This window comes from Tursiops truncatus, chromosome 19 (genome assembly GCF_011762595.2).
Source record: "Tursiops truncatus isolate mTurTru1 chromosome 19, mTurTru1.mat.Y, whole genome shotgun sequence".
Taxonomy (NCBI): domain Eukaryota; kingdom Metazoa; phylum Chordata; class Mammalia; order Artiodactyla; family Delphinidae; genus Tursiops; species Tursiops truncatus.
This window is the reverse complement of record NC_047052.1, coordinates 14,380,558-14,393,126: the sequence shown is the minus strand read 5'-3', so window position 1 is coordinate 14,393,126 and position 12,569 is coordinate 14,380,558. Positions and strand designations below refer to the sequence as shown.

The window sequence follows — 12,569 nt, the reverse complement described above, 5'->3', positions numbered from 1 at the left end:
AAATGATTAGAAACTAAGCCATTTTTGACAATGGCTCAAGAATACCCACCCCCCAGCCCCCCAAGTATTGAGGAAATGACTAGCAAGAGATCTTCTCCCAAAGGCAGTTATGAGTATGAGGAAAAGTTTGGAACAAAGATAGGAAATAATGGAGCAAAAGAGAGAGGAAAGAACTTGACCTGTGTATAATTATAAGGATAGAATTTTATATGCAGGGCCTATAATCGGGTCAGGAAAAAGCTAACATTTCCTAGGGACTAGCAACGTAGACCTTTCAAAAGTACATCCTCCCTCCCCCTATCTGGCTTTGGGCCAGTTCAGTGTTTGAGAGGGCTAGCATGCTCTGAGCCCTCCTTGCCTGCCAATAGCACCTGGTGTCATGCCCATTCTCTCCCAGAGCTGGAGCCTGGCCTTTGAACTCATCCCCAGTTGTCCTCAGGCTTTAATAGACCACGGTTCTCAGGAATTCCCAAGGAAACCCTCCGACTGCTTTCTCTGCTTTTTCTTTCCATGAGCAATTTCCCCGGCCAGAAGGAAAGTATGCTTTTGTAAAGTGAGTCCCATCTCTTGTCACTGGGATCTAGACGCAACCTGGATCTAAGCAACCCATGATGGGGCTGATGAGAACAGTCAGGGGACACTTTAGGGTGTGTCTCAGGGAAAGCTTATCCCTGCAGTCCCTGGAATCAGTGGTAGAGGTGGCTCCGGGAAGACAAGGAAACTCAAGGCTTTTCATGGCAGTTTCCTCTATTCTAACCATCATCTCTCCCCAGCTGTCCTATATTAACCTCCTCTGTAGTCCTTGGGGTCAGGAAGCATTTATGAGCGGTCTGTGATGTGACTTCCATCTCAGAGTCCCTAGTCCACCTTCCTGAGTGTTCTTTTTTGGCTATTTGATTGCATGCTTGAACCTGCCCTCCCTGTTATCTAATCCTGAATGTGCTAGCCTGGTCTTGATAGTAAGTGGCCTCTCTCTTCTGTCTCTCATTTCTCCCCCTCAGCTCTCCCCCTCATCCACTGCTGCCTTGAAAAACATCACGAAAGGGTGGTAATGATGTAGCACCTACTTCAGGCACAGGGACTATAAGGCACCAGGATGGGTGACTCACCCAGCAGCCTGATTACAGAGGGCTGAATTATAGAGGACCCTCAAGTCCATATCGTGTAGCCTATTAGAAACAAAATGATGAATTCTGAGGAAAAAACCAAACATACATCAATTTAAGAGCCCTAGATTCCAGCCGCTGACAAATTTCTAATTTATATTTCCCAGTGAGATTATGCCCCCCAAACCAGAAACTAGAGATGGCAGAAGACATTTGCACAGAGAGAGAGGAGAGCTGGATCGGGGAGACCTGCATCCACACATATAGCTGCAGAACCTGGAAACCTGTGAGATAAGCACCTGGGCAAAGGGTATCCGTACAATAACAAGCTCTAACTAGACTGAAGGGCTTTGCAATTTCTGTGTCTCTAGTAACAACGACAGTGCCTGGCGTCTAGTAGGGGCTCAAGAAACATCTATTGAATGAATGACTGAATGAACAAACATTTGTAGCGTTTTTTTTTTTACTATTTGAGGTGCCCTCACTGACCTGGGTAAGGAAAGCAGGACAAGATTTTTTTTTTTATTTTGCACATATAAAAGTATTTAACTTCCAATTAGAAGTTCCAGACTTATCCACAGCCTTACAAGATAGAAGTCTCTTCTACCTTGGCTGACTCACTGGTCTCAAATTTAATCTTATTTTACATCTGAACAGGGCTCCACAACTTTGAAAGCCCTTTCAGCCACCGTAATGACAACAGTCCAATTAAATATATAGAACAGTGATGAGCCACACCTCTGTGTTTCAGAATAAGTGAACTTTAATTAATTGACTCAACGATAGAAATAGCCCCGTCTGATCAGACCCGGATCTTTTGGGTCCCAGGTCTGAGAATTCAGTTATCACACTAAATCTTACCTGAGCTAGAGAAAATCTGTAGCTCCCAGCACCTCCCGTCCCTACTCCCCAACACCTGAGCAGAGGAGAAGCTGCAAGAAGTACAGAGATCCAAAGCCAGCATCTGAATGAGTAAAACACGTCAGGGGGACTAGCTACAAAAATATACATCGGAATAGCCCTACTCACATTCTAGGCTCTTTCTTAACTCTTTTAGGGATAGAGCTGGGTGGGGAGAGGGGAGCTGCTGGCAGGCAGCTTGTGCTTTTTGGGGAAGATTATCCTGGTGATTCTGATTCAACCCCCCACCAACACCTCCCCTCCGCCATCGCCCAGAAAATTCCCAGCTTAGTTGCCCCAGGTTATCTGATACTCCGCCCCAAGAACCTGGGAATAATGGCCCTGCTTTGGAGGTGTAGAGAAAATTCTCTCCTTACCTTGTTAATGGCTTAGGCTTCCCCACTGCTCTAAAGGCTCACTGCTAGCCAAGTTGTGCAGCTTTTGTCCTCTGACTCACCAACTCTCCTCTCAGATTCCTCCTCCTTGCATCTTGCATAACCATCCCTACTCAGAGCAAATTCCACTGCCTTCTTTCTCTGGCAAAAAATTACCCACCTTCCAAGACAGGGTTAAGAAAGCATCGCTCCCAGAGAGACTTGATATTAGCAGCTTTAACCCTGAGATACTCAAGGGGTGGGGAGACTCTGCTGGAGTGGGCGGGGCCCGGAGAAGCAAAGGAGGAAGCATTCTCTCCCACCACTGGGAGGCGATCCTGGAATGTAGATCCCTTGAAGGCAGCTGAATAGGTTGACTACCTTAGGGCAAAGTGGAAAAAGAAAATGGACCCCAGAAGTAGATGAGGTTGATAGGGAAATCGCAGGACAATGACAGCCAAAATGGACACAGTGTGAAACCTTGCTCTTATCTCTGCTGCAAAAAGAGGAGAAAACCTGGAAGCGATTTCTGGATTCCACCTTCCTGCTCACTTCACTGGATTTAGGGAGAAAACATTTTTTTTGGCCTCTGTGTCTTATTCAACATCTTCACCCTTCTTGCAGGAGGTAGTAACTAGAGCTATTACGTAGATGTAATAACTCGTTTTATGGGAGGACACATATGTATTGGCGTTTAGTTGGGGTACGGGAAAAGAAATTTCCCCCTCAAGAAAAAAAGAAACAAGTTATCATGAAAAATTATATCTTCTTACTAGCTGTGTGTACTCGGGCAAATCACACAACTACTCTGAGCTACTTTACATGATTGTTGTGAGTGTAAAACAATAGGTGAATTTTTATTTTTATTTACTTATTTTTGGCTGTGTTGGGTCTTTGTTGCTGCGCGTGGGCTTTCTCTAGATGTGGTGAGCGGCGGCTACTCTTCGTTGTGGTATGCGGTCTTCTCATTGCGGTGGCTTCTCTTGTGGAACACAGGCTCTAGGTGCGTGGGATTAGTTGCTCCATGGCACGTGGGATCTTCCTAGACCAGGGATCGAACCTGTGTCCCCTGCATTGGCAGGTGGATTTTTAACCACTGCGCCACCAGAGAAGTCTCGATAGGTGAATTTAAATATATATATATATTTAATTGAAGTGTAGTTGATTTACAGTGTTGTGCCAATCTCTGCTCTATAGCAAAGTGACTCAGTTTAGGTGAATTTTTTTATTCAATTAAATTAAACTTAGAGCTTCTCTGGTTTTTTCCAGGGAAATTTTTTTCCAGTAAGTTCCAAATAGCAAAACTGGAATTTGCCAGGCACAGGCAATTATTAATATAGCATTTACAGTGTATTTACAACTATTTACATAGCATTTACATTGTATTACAATGTAATCTCGAGATGATTTAAAGTATTCAGGAGGATGTGTATAGGTTATATGCATATACTATACCATTTTATATAAGGAACTTGAGCGTGGTATCAGCGAGGGTCCTGGAACCAATTCCCTTGCAGATACGGAGGAAGGGTTGATTGTACAGGCAAAAATATGCAGATCAATAAAGGGAAGTCTTCAGGTCAAAGGCCAGATTATATAAAGCAACACACCAGAAGTCCCAAACCTTGAGTCAGCCACGAAAAATAGCCTGTATAGCTTCCAGGACACTGATTAATTCAGAAACTGTTCGATAAATGTTTACTCCCTTTCACAGAGAGGGGAGATCCAGAAGAGAAGTCGCCTATAGTGTAGCACAGGCACAAACTGACTTCTCTTTCGTGGGCGGCTAAGAGCCTCTTACACTGTATATTCTTGGACTATGTCAGGTAGTCATAGATTCAGCCACTGGATTTGTCACATTATTAACTTCATAATCACTGTGTAATTCACACAGACCTTTATATAGTCCTTTCTTCCTGGAGGCGAGTTTATTGTTGGAATTAAATGGACTGCCACTCCCTGGGGAAGATAGAACCAACATTTCGCTTGGCTCATCTTGGCTATGAGGAAGGAAAAACGAGATGAGGAAGCTCTTTTTACAACATGTACAGGAATAAAGGTAAATTGTGGTGGAGTGTAAAAGCGACTGATTTTGGAGTCAGACGTCTGGGCAAGTCATTCCACCTCTCTGAGCCCTAGAATATCACTGTAAAATAAGGTGTAAAGTATCAGTGTAAAATACATGTTCACCTAATGGAATTCTTGTGAATGTTAGGATTGGATTCATGCATATAACACCCCTAACACAATATTATGACAATAATGAGTTTAAAAGTGGTAGTTATTATAGAATCATAATAACACCTCTTTTTTTCTTTCTCGGCTGTTGGCTTATTTTCCAAGGCCTTGAAAGAGAGAACAGGCAGAGTTGTGTGAGTCCTGGGATAATCTAGGCAGTATATTTGCTGGTTTCAATCAGCTGAGCCCCCTAAGGCCTTATCATAAGCACCATAAGCACCACCTGTGGTGGTGCCTTGTATTGATTTCAGTCGTGTGGCCTTCTCTCCCTTCCTGTTTCTCTCTAGCAGGTGGAAGAGAAATTTCTCTTCCTCGAGGTGACTCCATTGCAGAGACGTAAATTGAAGAGCAAAACTGGGCCGTTGGTAGTTCTGCTTTTATTCTTACTATAAAAGTAATACTTGTTAATTATAAAAAATTTTAAAAATACAAAATGTATAAAGAAGACAACACAAATCTCTTTACATTTTGCTGCCGAGAGAAGAGCACCATTGATCGTTTTTCCCAAGCCTGCAGAAATCTGTATAATTGGGATCACACTGAAAATATAGTTTTGTATTTATTTTTCCTTAGTCTTTAAAACATTTTAAATTATGAAATTAAAATTAAGGTATAAAGGTACAATTTAACAAATGATATAAAGGAACTACCACTCCAAAATAAAACACCCAAAAAACAGAACATTGCCAAAGCTGCCTCAGTATCTCTTCACTCTCACGTCCTCCCCCTTCCCTCATCATTCAGAGGTGACCACTTCCAAGGTAAGCAGCTCCTTATTCTTCCATATAGTTGATCACCTTAAGCAGTACAATTGAATTTTCCCCAAATTAACCTCTTTCTAGGTAGAATTATAGCACATGTATTCTTTTGAGATTTGCTTTTTTCATTTCATTTTATCCTTGTAAGTTTCATCACATTGTTACATACAGTTATGGCTTTTTTTATTACTGTGTAATATTCCATGTATAAATATGCCACAATTTGTCCATGCTCATGTTAATGGACATTTGAGTTGTTCATAGTTTGGAACTATGACTGAATATTCTTGACATGTCTCCTGGCACACGTTTATACATGTGTCTCTAATAGAGGCTGGGTCGTGGGGGTTAGATCTGCTTTTTTCACTCACATTATATTGTGAGCATTTACCCATCTTAACACATATTTATGGGAGACATTACTTTGAATGGATTTATCATATGCCAGTATTCCAGGATTCTATTGACAGATGTTTAGATTGTTTCCAATTTTTCCTTATTGCATTTGCATATAATTCTGTGACAAATACAGTGATTTTTTTTTTTTTTTTGGTTGTGTTGGGTCTTTGTTGCTGTATGTGGGCTTTCTCTAGTTGCGGCGAGAGGGGGGCTACTCTTTGTTGCGGTGCACGGGCTCTAGGCGCACAGACTTCAGTAGTTGTGGCACGCGGGCTTCAGTAGTTGTGGCTCGCAGGCTCTAGAGCACAGTCTCAGTAGTTGTGGTGCACGGGCTTAGTTGCTCCACGGCATGTGGAATCTTCCTGGACCAGGGATCAAACCCTTGTCCCCTGCATTGGCAGGCAGATTCTTAACCACTGTGCTACCAGGGAAGTCCCAAACACAATGTTCTTAATGATTAATGAAGCACCTCCCACAGTGCTCAGTGCAAGTAGCCATCACACCTCCTTCCTTCGTGTAATACCACAGATCTTAGCCTCTTTAATTTGTGATTCATGAGTCAGTTAGGAAGAACTCCTGGAAAGGCTGGCTGGAAGCAGTCATTAAGAAATAAGTATTCATGGGACTTCCCTGGCAGTCCAGTGGTTAAGACTTCACACTACCAATGCAGGGGGTGTGGGTTCATCCCTGGTTGGGGAACTAAGATCCCCTATGCTGTGTGGCACAGCCAAAAAAAAAAAAAAAAGAAATAGGTAATTAATTGAAAACTCAGGGTATCCAAAACAGAGGGCACTTCCAAAAAGGAATTATGGAGCGTGAAGGTTATGAAAGATCATTGTAGCTACTGCTCCTTCAGAGCTTGCGACAAACCAGGTACTATACTTCACACTTATTTGGGTTATCACATTGTCTTTGCCATGGCCTTAGGAGGTAAATTTCATAATTTCCAAATGATGGAATAGAGGTTTGGAGAAGTTAAATAATGTATCCACAGTTACATGGTTTATAGTGGCAAAATCTGGACTCAACCCCAGGTCTGTTGAAAGCCCAGGCTTACTCATCAGGTAATGTTACCTTGCTACATGACCATGGACCATTTCTTTAAGGCAGCACTGTCCAATAGAACTTTCTGTGGTGAGGAATGTTTTTGCACAAATACAGTGGCAACTACCACTTGTGGACATTGGACACTTGAAATGTGGCTAATGCTACCATTTTGGAAAGTGCAGATAAGGTTGTACAGATCCAGTCCTTTTCTTGTTTTTGTTTTTGCTTTCAATTCTGTTTATTTTTTTAAGTCTGTCTTGAAAGTACAAACAATGTGATTAATTGTGCCTTAAACAAAATCAGTGTCTAAACAAATTCAATATCTAAACACATCTTCACCAACGATATTAGGGAAAAGGGAAGGAATTTCAAAACACAGACCAGGAAACAATCACAAAATACAGGTTTAATTACTACGGTTAAAATTTTTTTAAAAAATTAGAAAAAAGAAACTACCAAGAAAACAATCGTAAGTACTTGAGTAAGTCTCGCTATTCTGAATAATGTAACATCTTTTCTAAATTGTAGATTTAGAAGTTTTAGAACACACAGACACTAAGGAAAAGAAAGGCTAGTTCCTTGGGAATTACTATCCAGTATGATACAATTACTTCAGGATAACAGAAGCAGAACCTTCCTTACAATTAGATTTTAACAAATGATTTTGCCGCTAATAGAAATGGGGAATGTGTGAATGACAAGTTTTGGAGGGTGAAAGAAAAAAAAATGGACTGAGGGTAAGCACTGGATACAGAACTGAGATTTGCTTATTTTTCACAACCAAAAATAAGCAAGTTAAACTATCTTGTACAAATCAAGCTTGATACTAAGTATGCAAACAGAAGCATAAACATTTGTAACTAATCACACCCATGAAAGACTAGGTTAACACTCCAAACACAGTATTGCTACTAGTGGACATACAAGGCAGAAATTTCTAAAATACTGTTACACAGATGAGTAATGTTAGTATAAATTCTTTATTTACATTAAAATCTGTTTCGGGGGCTTCCCTGGTGGCGCAGTGGTTGAGAGTCCAAAATAACATTTTCTGTCAGAGATAATATGGACAAAAATTGTGTGCTGAACAGAAAGTTTTGAAACTGCTTAAAATGCACCTACTGTTTAAAGCAAACAAGTTTAACAAGTGTAAATTTATACTGCGAGTCCTTAGTGGTCATATATGAATAACTGCACATTTCTTTTTTTGTAAACCTCAGCAACTATATTCACACATCAAGAGTTGTCAGTGAGCTCAGTCTTAAACTACACCTTTTTTTTTTTTTTTGTGGTACGCAGGCCTCTCACCGCTGCAGCCTCTCCCGCCGCGGAGCACAGGCTCCGGACGCGCAGGCCCAGCGGCCATGGCCCGCGGGCCCAGCCGCTCCGCGGCATGCGGGATCCTCCCGGACCGGGGCACAAACCCGCGTCCCCTGCATCGGCAGGCAGACCCCCAACCACTGCGCCACCAGGGAAGCCCTGTCTGCTAAAGATTTTTATCTCAACTTTAAATCTTCCTAAAATGCCAACATCCCAAAATAAAATTTAGTATCACCTGACTGTAGACTGAATAAACCTTCAACATCAATCCTTAGCACCTCAAATAATGACACAAAGTCATAACACATTTTTTTTCATGTAAGGACCAAGCAGTTTTAAAAACAATCTAGGGCTTCCCTGGTGGTGCAGTGGTTGAGAGTCCGCCTACTGATGCAGGGGACACGGGTTCGTGCCCCGGTCCGGGAAGATCCCGCATGCCGCGGAACGGCTGGGCCCGTGAGCCATGGCCGCTGAGCCTGCGCGTCCGGAGCCTGTGCTCCGCAACGGGAGAGGCTACAACAGTGAGAGGCCCGCGTACCGCAAAAAAACAAAACAAAACAAAAACAATCTAAATGGCCTCAAAGCATTCCCAAACTTACATGAAAATTTGAGTACACATAATACTTCCAAAGAGTAGGATTGTTTTAAGATTCTCTTTGGATTCTAAGAATAACCATTTTGTTCATTTTTAAATAAATTATTTTACGAAAATAAACAATTGAGGATGTTTTTTGTTTTTAGTTTACCCAGGCAAAGGCCTTTGTGTTGCGCAGGCAAAGGCAACCACAATGTACACGCAGGCTAGATTGTAACCTGTCCGCACAGAGCAAATCAAGAGCGAGCAAGCCAAAAGGGACAAATGAAGCCTCCAATCTGATTTAAGCTCTTGTAACTATGGCTCCTAGGGCAGCTTATTCCTGCCCTCTAGGTCTAAGATTGTGGGACGCAGTTCCAAACCTACCAAAAATGGAAGCCAAGGGCATAAGCTGACAGGCAGGCAAAAAGATCTTTTGACAGGAATCACTCCATGAGTTAGGGAAGTGGATGAAAGTGAGGGGAATATAACGAAGATTCTAGAATAAAGGCAGTGGCAGGATTAAGGAGAAGCCTTAGGAAGGGTTCTCACACTTCTAAAGTATACATGTTAACTGGGTGAGGACAAAAGTACAGTCCCCAGATTCAAATGAAATTTTAAATAATTATACGAGTGCCTACAGGCCAGAGTTAAATCCCTAGCAGTACTATTAATATCAGATGTTATCAAGAGTGAACTGGAAACAGATTTTGTTTGTGCCTTTCCACAGACATTGAAGTCAAAGGAAGAAATTGCACCTACAACTAAGAACTAAGAGGCCCAAATACCACCTTCATAAACCTTTGACCATAAATTTCCAAATTTGTGCTCTCATTTAGTTGAAGTTGCATTTATCCTAATTTACTGACATTTTTGTTTAAGCATGCCTACATTTTAAAAAATGGTGATTAGTTTTGAAATTTAAGATAAAGCTTCTAGAACCTTCACCGAGATTACTATTAAAACCCTTAGTATAAAAGATTTCTGTGATCCTTACAATTGATGGAAACCCTACTACTTTCACATTTTTTAATTTATATTTTCTGAAATATTAATGGTCAGATATCCCCAACTGCTAAAGAAAATATAGTATGATCTGGCTTCCCAAAATCGAAACATTGTTAATAAAAATGAAAAAAATTGTATTTACACAAAATAGCCTGAAAAATTAAAAAGAACGGTGTATCCTAGGTCCTACAGGGGAGGGAAAAGCAGCATCATAAATAAGTTCAAATTGAAAATTTGGAGTTTTTGTCCTGTGCCCCATGCTATTTATTCACTGCCATATTTTAAAAACAACAATTATGTTATCCGCATTTCTTCCTCATTCAGGTCAGCTTGGCTTTCTTCTTCGCAGGTCCTTTGTGCCCTTTGGCCTTTCTTCTTAAATTCCGCCTGTCGACCACAGGCACTTCCACTTCTATCTCCTCTGAGCTGCTATCCACAGTCTTCTCTGTTGATTGTGTCAACTGATCCAGTTGCTCAGAAGATGCTTCAGACTGCTCCTCTGACTGGCTCTTTTGTCCTGCATTCTGTGCAAATGGCACATCTTCAAGTTCAACCTCTATTAAAGAGCTCTGAGGAAGAGCTGGAGATGTTTCCTGAGGCTCGGCTGCCCCCTCCTCACCCTGGTCTTCCAATGAGGCAGTAGTGTTGGGTGACACATTTTCAGGAATCGATTCTTCAGAAAATTCAGTTATTACGGAGTTTGGAAAACCATTCTTCATTTGGGATAGTAGCCACATTGTCTGAACTCCCAAAATGTGCTTTCTTTCTTGAAACTAGAGGCGGCCTCTCTTCAGTGTGCCCCTTGTCATCAGATGGGCCTTCATCTAGCAACATTTCTGAGTCAGTTACATGTGAAGTCTTATCCTGTGCAACAGCCTCAGGAGATTTTGAAGATTCTACCACCAGTGGAACAAGATTCGTAGAGTCTTCACTGGCATTAAAAGACTGCAATTTTATTATATTTTATATTTTATTTTTATTATTATTATTATTATTTTTCGGTACACGGGCCTCTCACTGTTGTGGCCTCTCCCATTGCGGGGCACAGGCTCCAGACGCGCAGGCTCAGCGGCCATGGCTCACGGGCCCAGCCTCTCCGCGGCATGTGGGATCTTCCCGGACCGGGACACGAACCTGTGTCCCCTGCATCGGCAGGCGGACTCTCAACCACTGCACCACCAGGGAAGCCCCAAAACTGCAATTTTAATTCTTCACTTAAAACTTCACTAGTGGAGTCCTCCTCTTCTGTTATAGGTGAAGTCTTAAGAGTATCATCCATTATCTCACCATTCATAGGCTCTAATTCAGATTCCTTTTCACCTTCTTGCTTTTCCAGGCCTGGCTGGGTTTCTGGTGCTGGTCGAACATTTTTATCACTACTTTCATCTTCAGATTCAATCACAGTCTGTTAGGGTTCTTCTTCCAAGAATTTTTCTGAGCTCTCTGATATTTGTGCAGTAGACCCCAATTTGTTCACTGAAGCTGTAGGTGAAGTCTGGGGAGTCTTTTCATCTTCCCCTCGAGAACTACTAAATTCAGAATCCTGAAACCGTTTTCCAATCTTTGGCTGCTTTAGATGACTACTTCGAGTACGAGTGGAAACAGGTGTTTTATCGTGACCTTCAGAAGTGCTTGCAAAGGCATCTTTTAGAGAATCAATAGTTAGCTGCATCTCACTAGACAAACTGTCTTCAGCTCCTGCTTCATAGTCTGGAACAGATGCAAGACCATATTCTCCAGACACAGGTCTTTTAGCTTCATTTTGAGAAACTGCAGTCATTTTACATGTTTCTCTTTGTAATGCTCTGGTGATTGGTATTCTCTGGTACCAGCGTCCAACACCTTCAACTTCCCAAAGCAGTTCATGGTCTCCTGGATATTTTTCAAAGTACTGGTTGCAAGCTGTGTACATAAGAGAGGTCAGTGGATACCACAAGCCAAGTGCATCTTCTGTGAAGGAATCAACAAGTCCTCCAGCATATGAAGCCCAAAGTCTTTGCCTCTATATTTCTTTCTTATGAACATTGTATCAAGAACTGGCAGTTGGTAGCTTTGGGTAAGAAACGAGGCACATGTGCTTCCTGTAGGCTTAACTGGATAAAACCCAGTGGCCTCTCCTTTCTTCCACAGAATCTTAGCATAATCAGTACTGCTATGACCCAGGAATGGGATCTCATTTCTCTCCATTTCCTGCTTTCTGTAAATAATTCGATTCAGTACAGAACCCCTCTCTCCCCAAGAGTTCTCACCTGCTTAAGTCTCTTATGGAACAAACGCATAAATATGTAGTATATCAGATTGTGGCGAGTGCTGTGGAGAAAAATAAGGAAGGAAGAAATTGTGACCGGGGCTGGGGTTGTTCCAATTTTTAATTTATGTATTTATTTATTCATTTTTTAGTTGTGGCACACAGGATCTTCATTGTGGCATGCAGACTCTTAGTTGCGGCATGTGTGTGGGATCTAGTTCCCTGACTGCGGATGAAACCCAGGCCCCCTTCATTGGAAGCATGGAGTCTTAACCACTGGACCACCAGGGAACTCCGTTTTCCAATTTTTAATAGAAGGGTCAGGGAAAGTAACATTTTGGCGAGAACCTAAAGGAGGTGAGGAAAATACCTGAGGAAAGACCATTCTAGGCAAAAGGAACAGGCAAGTGCAGAGGTGCTAAGCCAGGAATCACAAGGAAAGCAGTGTGACTGATCAGAGTGAGTTAGCAAGGAGAGCATGAGAGAGGAGGTTGCAAGGAAGCAAAGGCAGGATGGGACAAATGGTGTAGGAATGCAGTAGACCTTATTAGTTGGAGTTTGACTCTGACGTAGGGTGAAATGGGAAGCTACTGGAGG

The 12,569-nt window shown here is 42.0% G+C and overlaps 2 protein-coding genes and 1 pseudogene across 3 annotated transcripts in view; 2 read left to right on the top strand and 1 right to left on the bottom strand.

The window, feature by feature from the left end:
* ZNF19 (zinc finger protein 19) overlaps nucleotides 1-12,569 on the top strand; it is a 107,262-nt gene that overhangs the window by 30,812 nt on the left and 63,881 nt on the right. The gene's annotated exons all lie outside the window — the stretch shown is intronic.
* The window catches only part of LOC141277241 (large ribosomal subunit protein eL31-like), a 49,419-nt pseudogene that overhangs the window by 21,490 nt on the left and 15,360 nt on the right, over nucleotides 1-12,569 (top strand).
* LOC109550062 (soluble lamin-associated protein of 75 kDa-like) lies at nucleotides 10,035-11,934 on the bottom strand. The gene is given in 5 exon segments (XM_033845253.2): nucleotides 10,035-10,435; nucleotides 10,437-10,669; nucleotide 10,886; nucleotides 10,921-11,692; nucleotides 11,695-11,934. Coding segments are annotated over 5 exon segments (1,614 nt in total). The 5' UTR covers nucleotides 11,912-11,934; the 3' UTR covers nucleotides 10,035-10,044.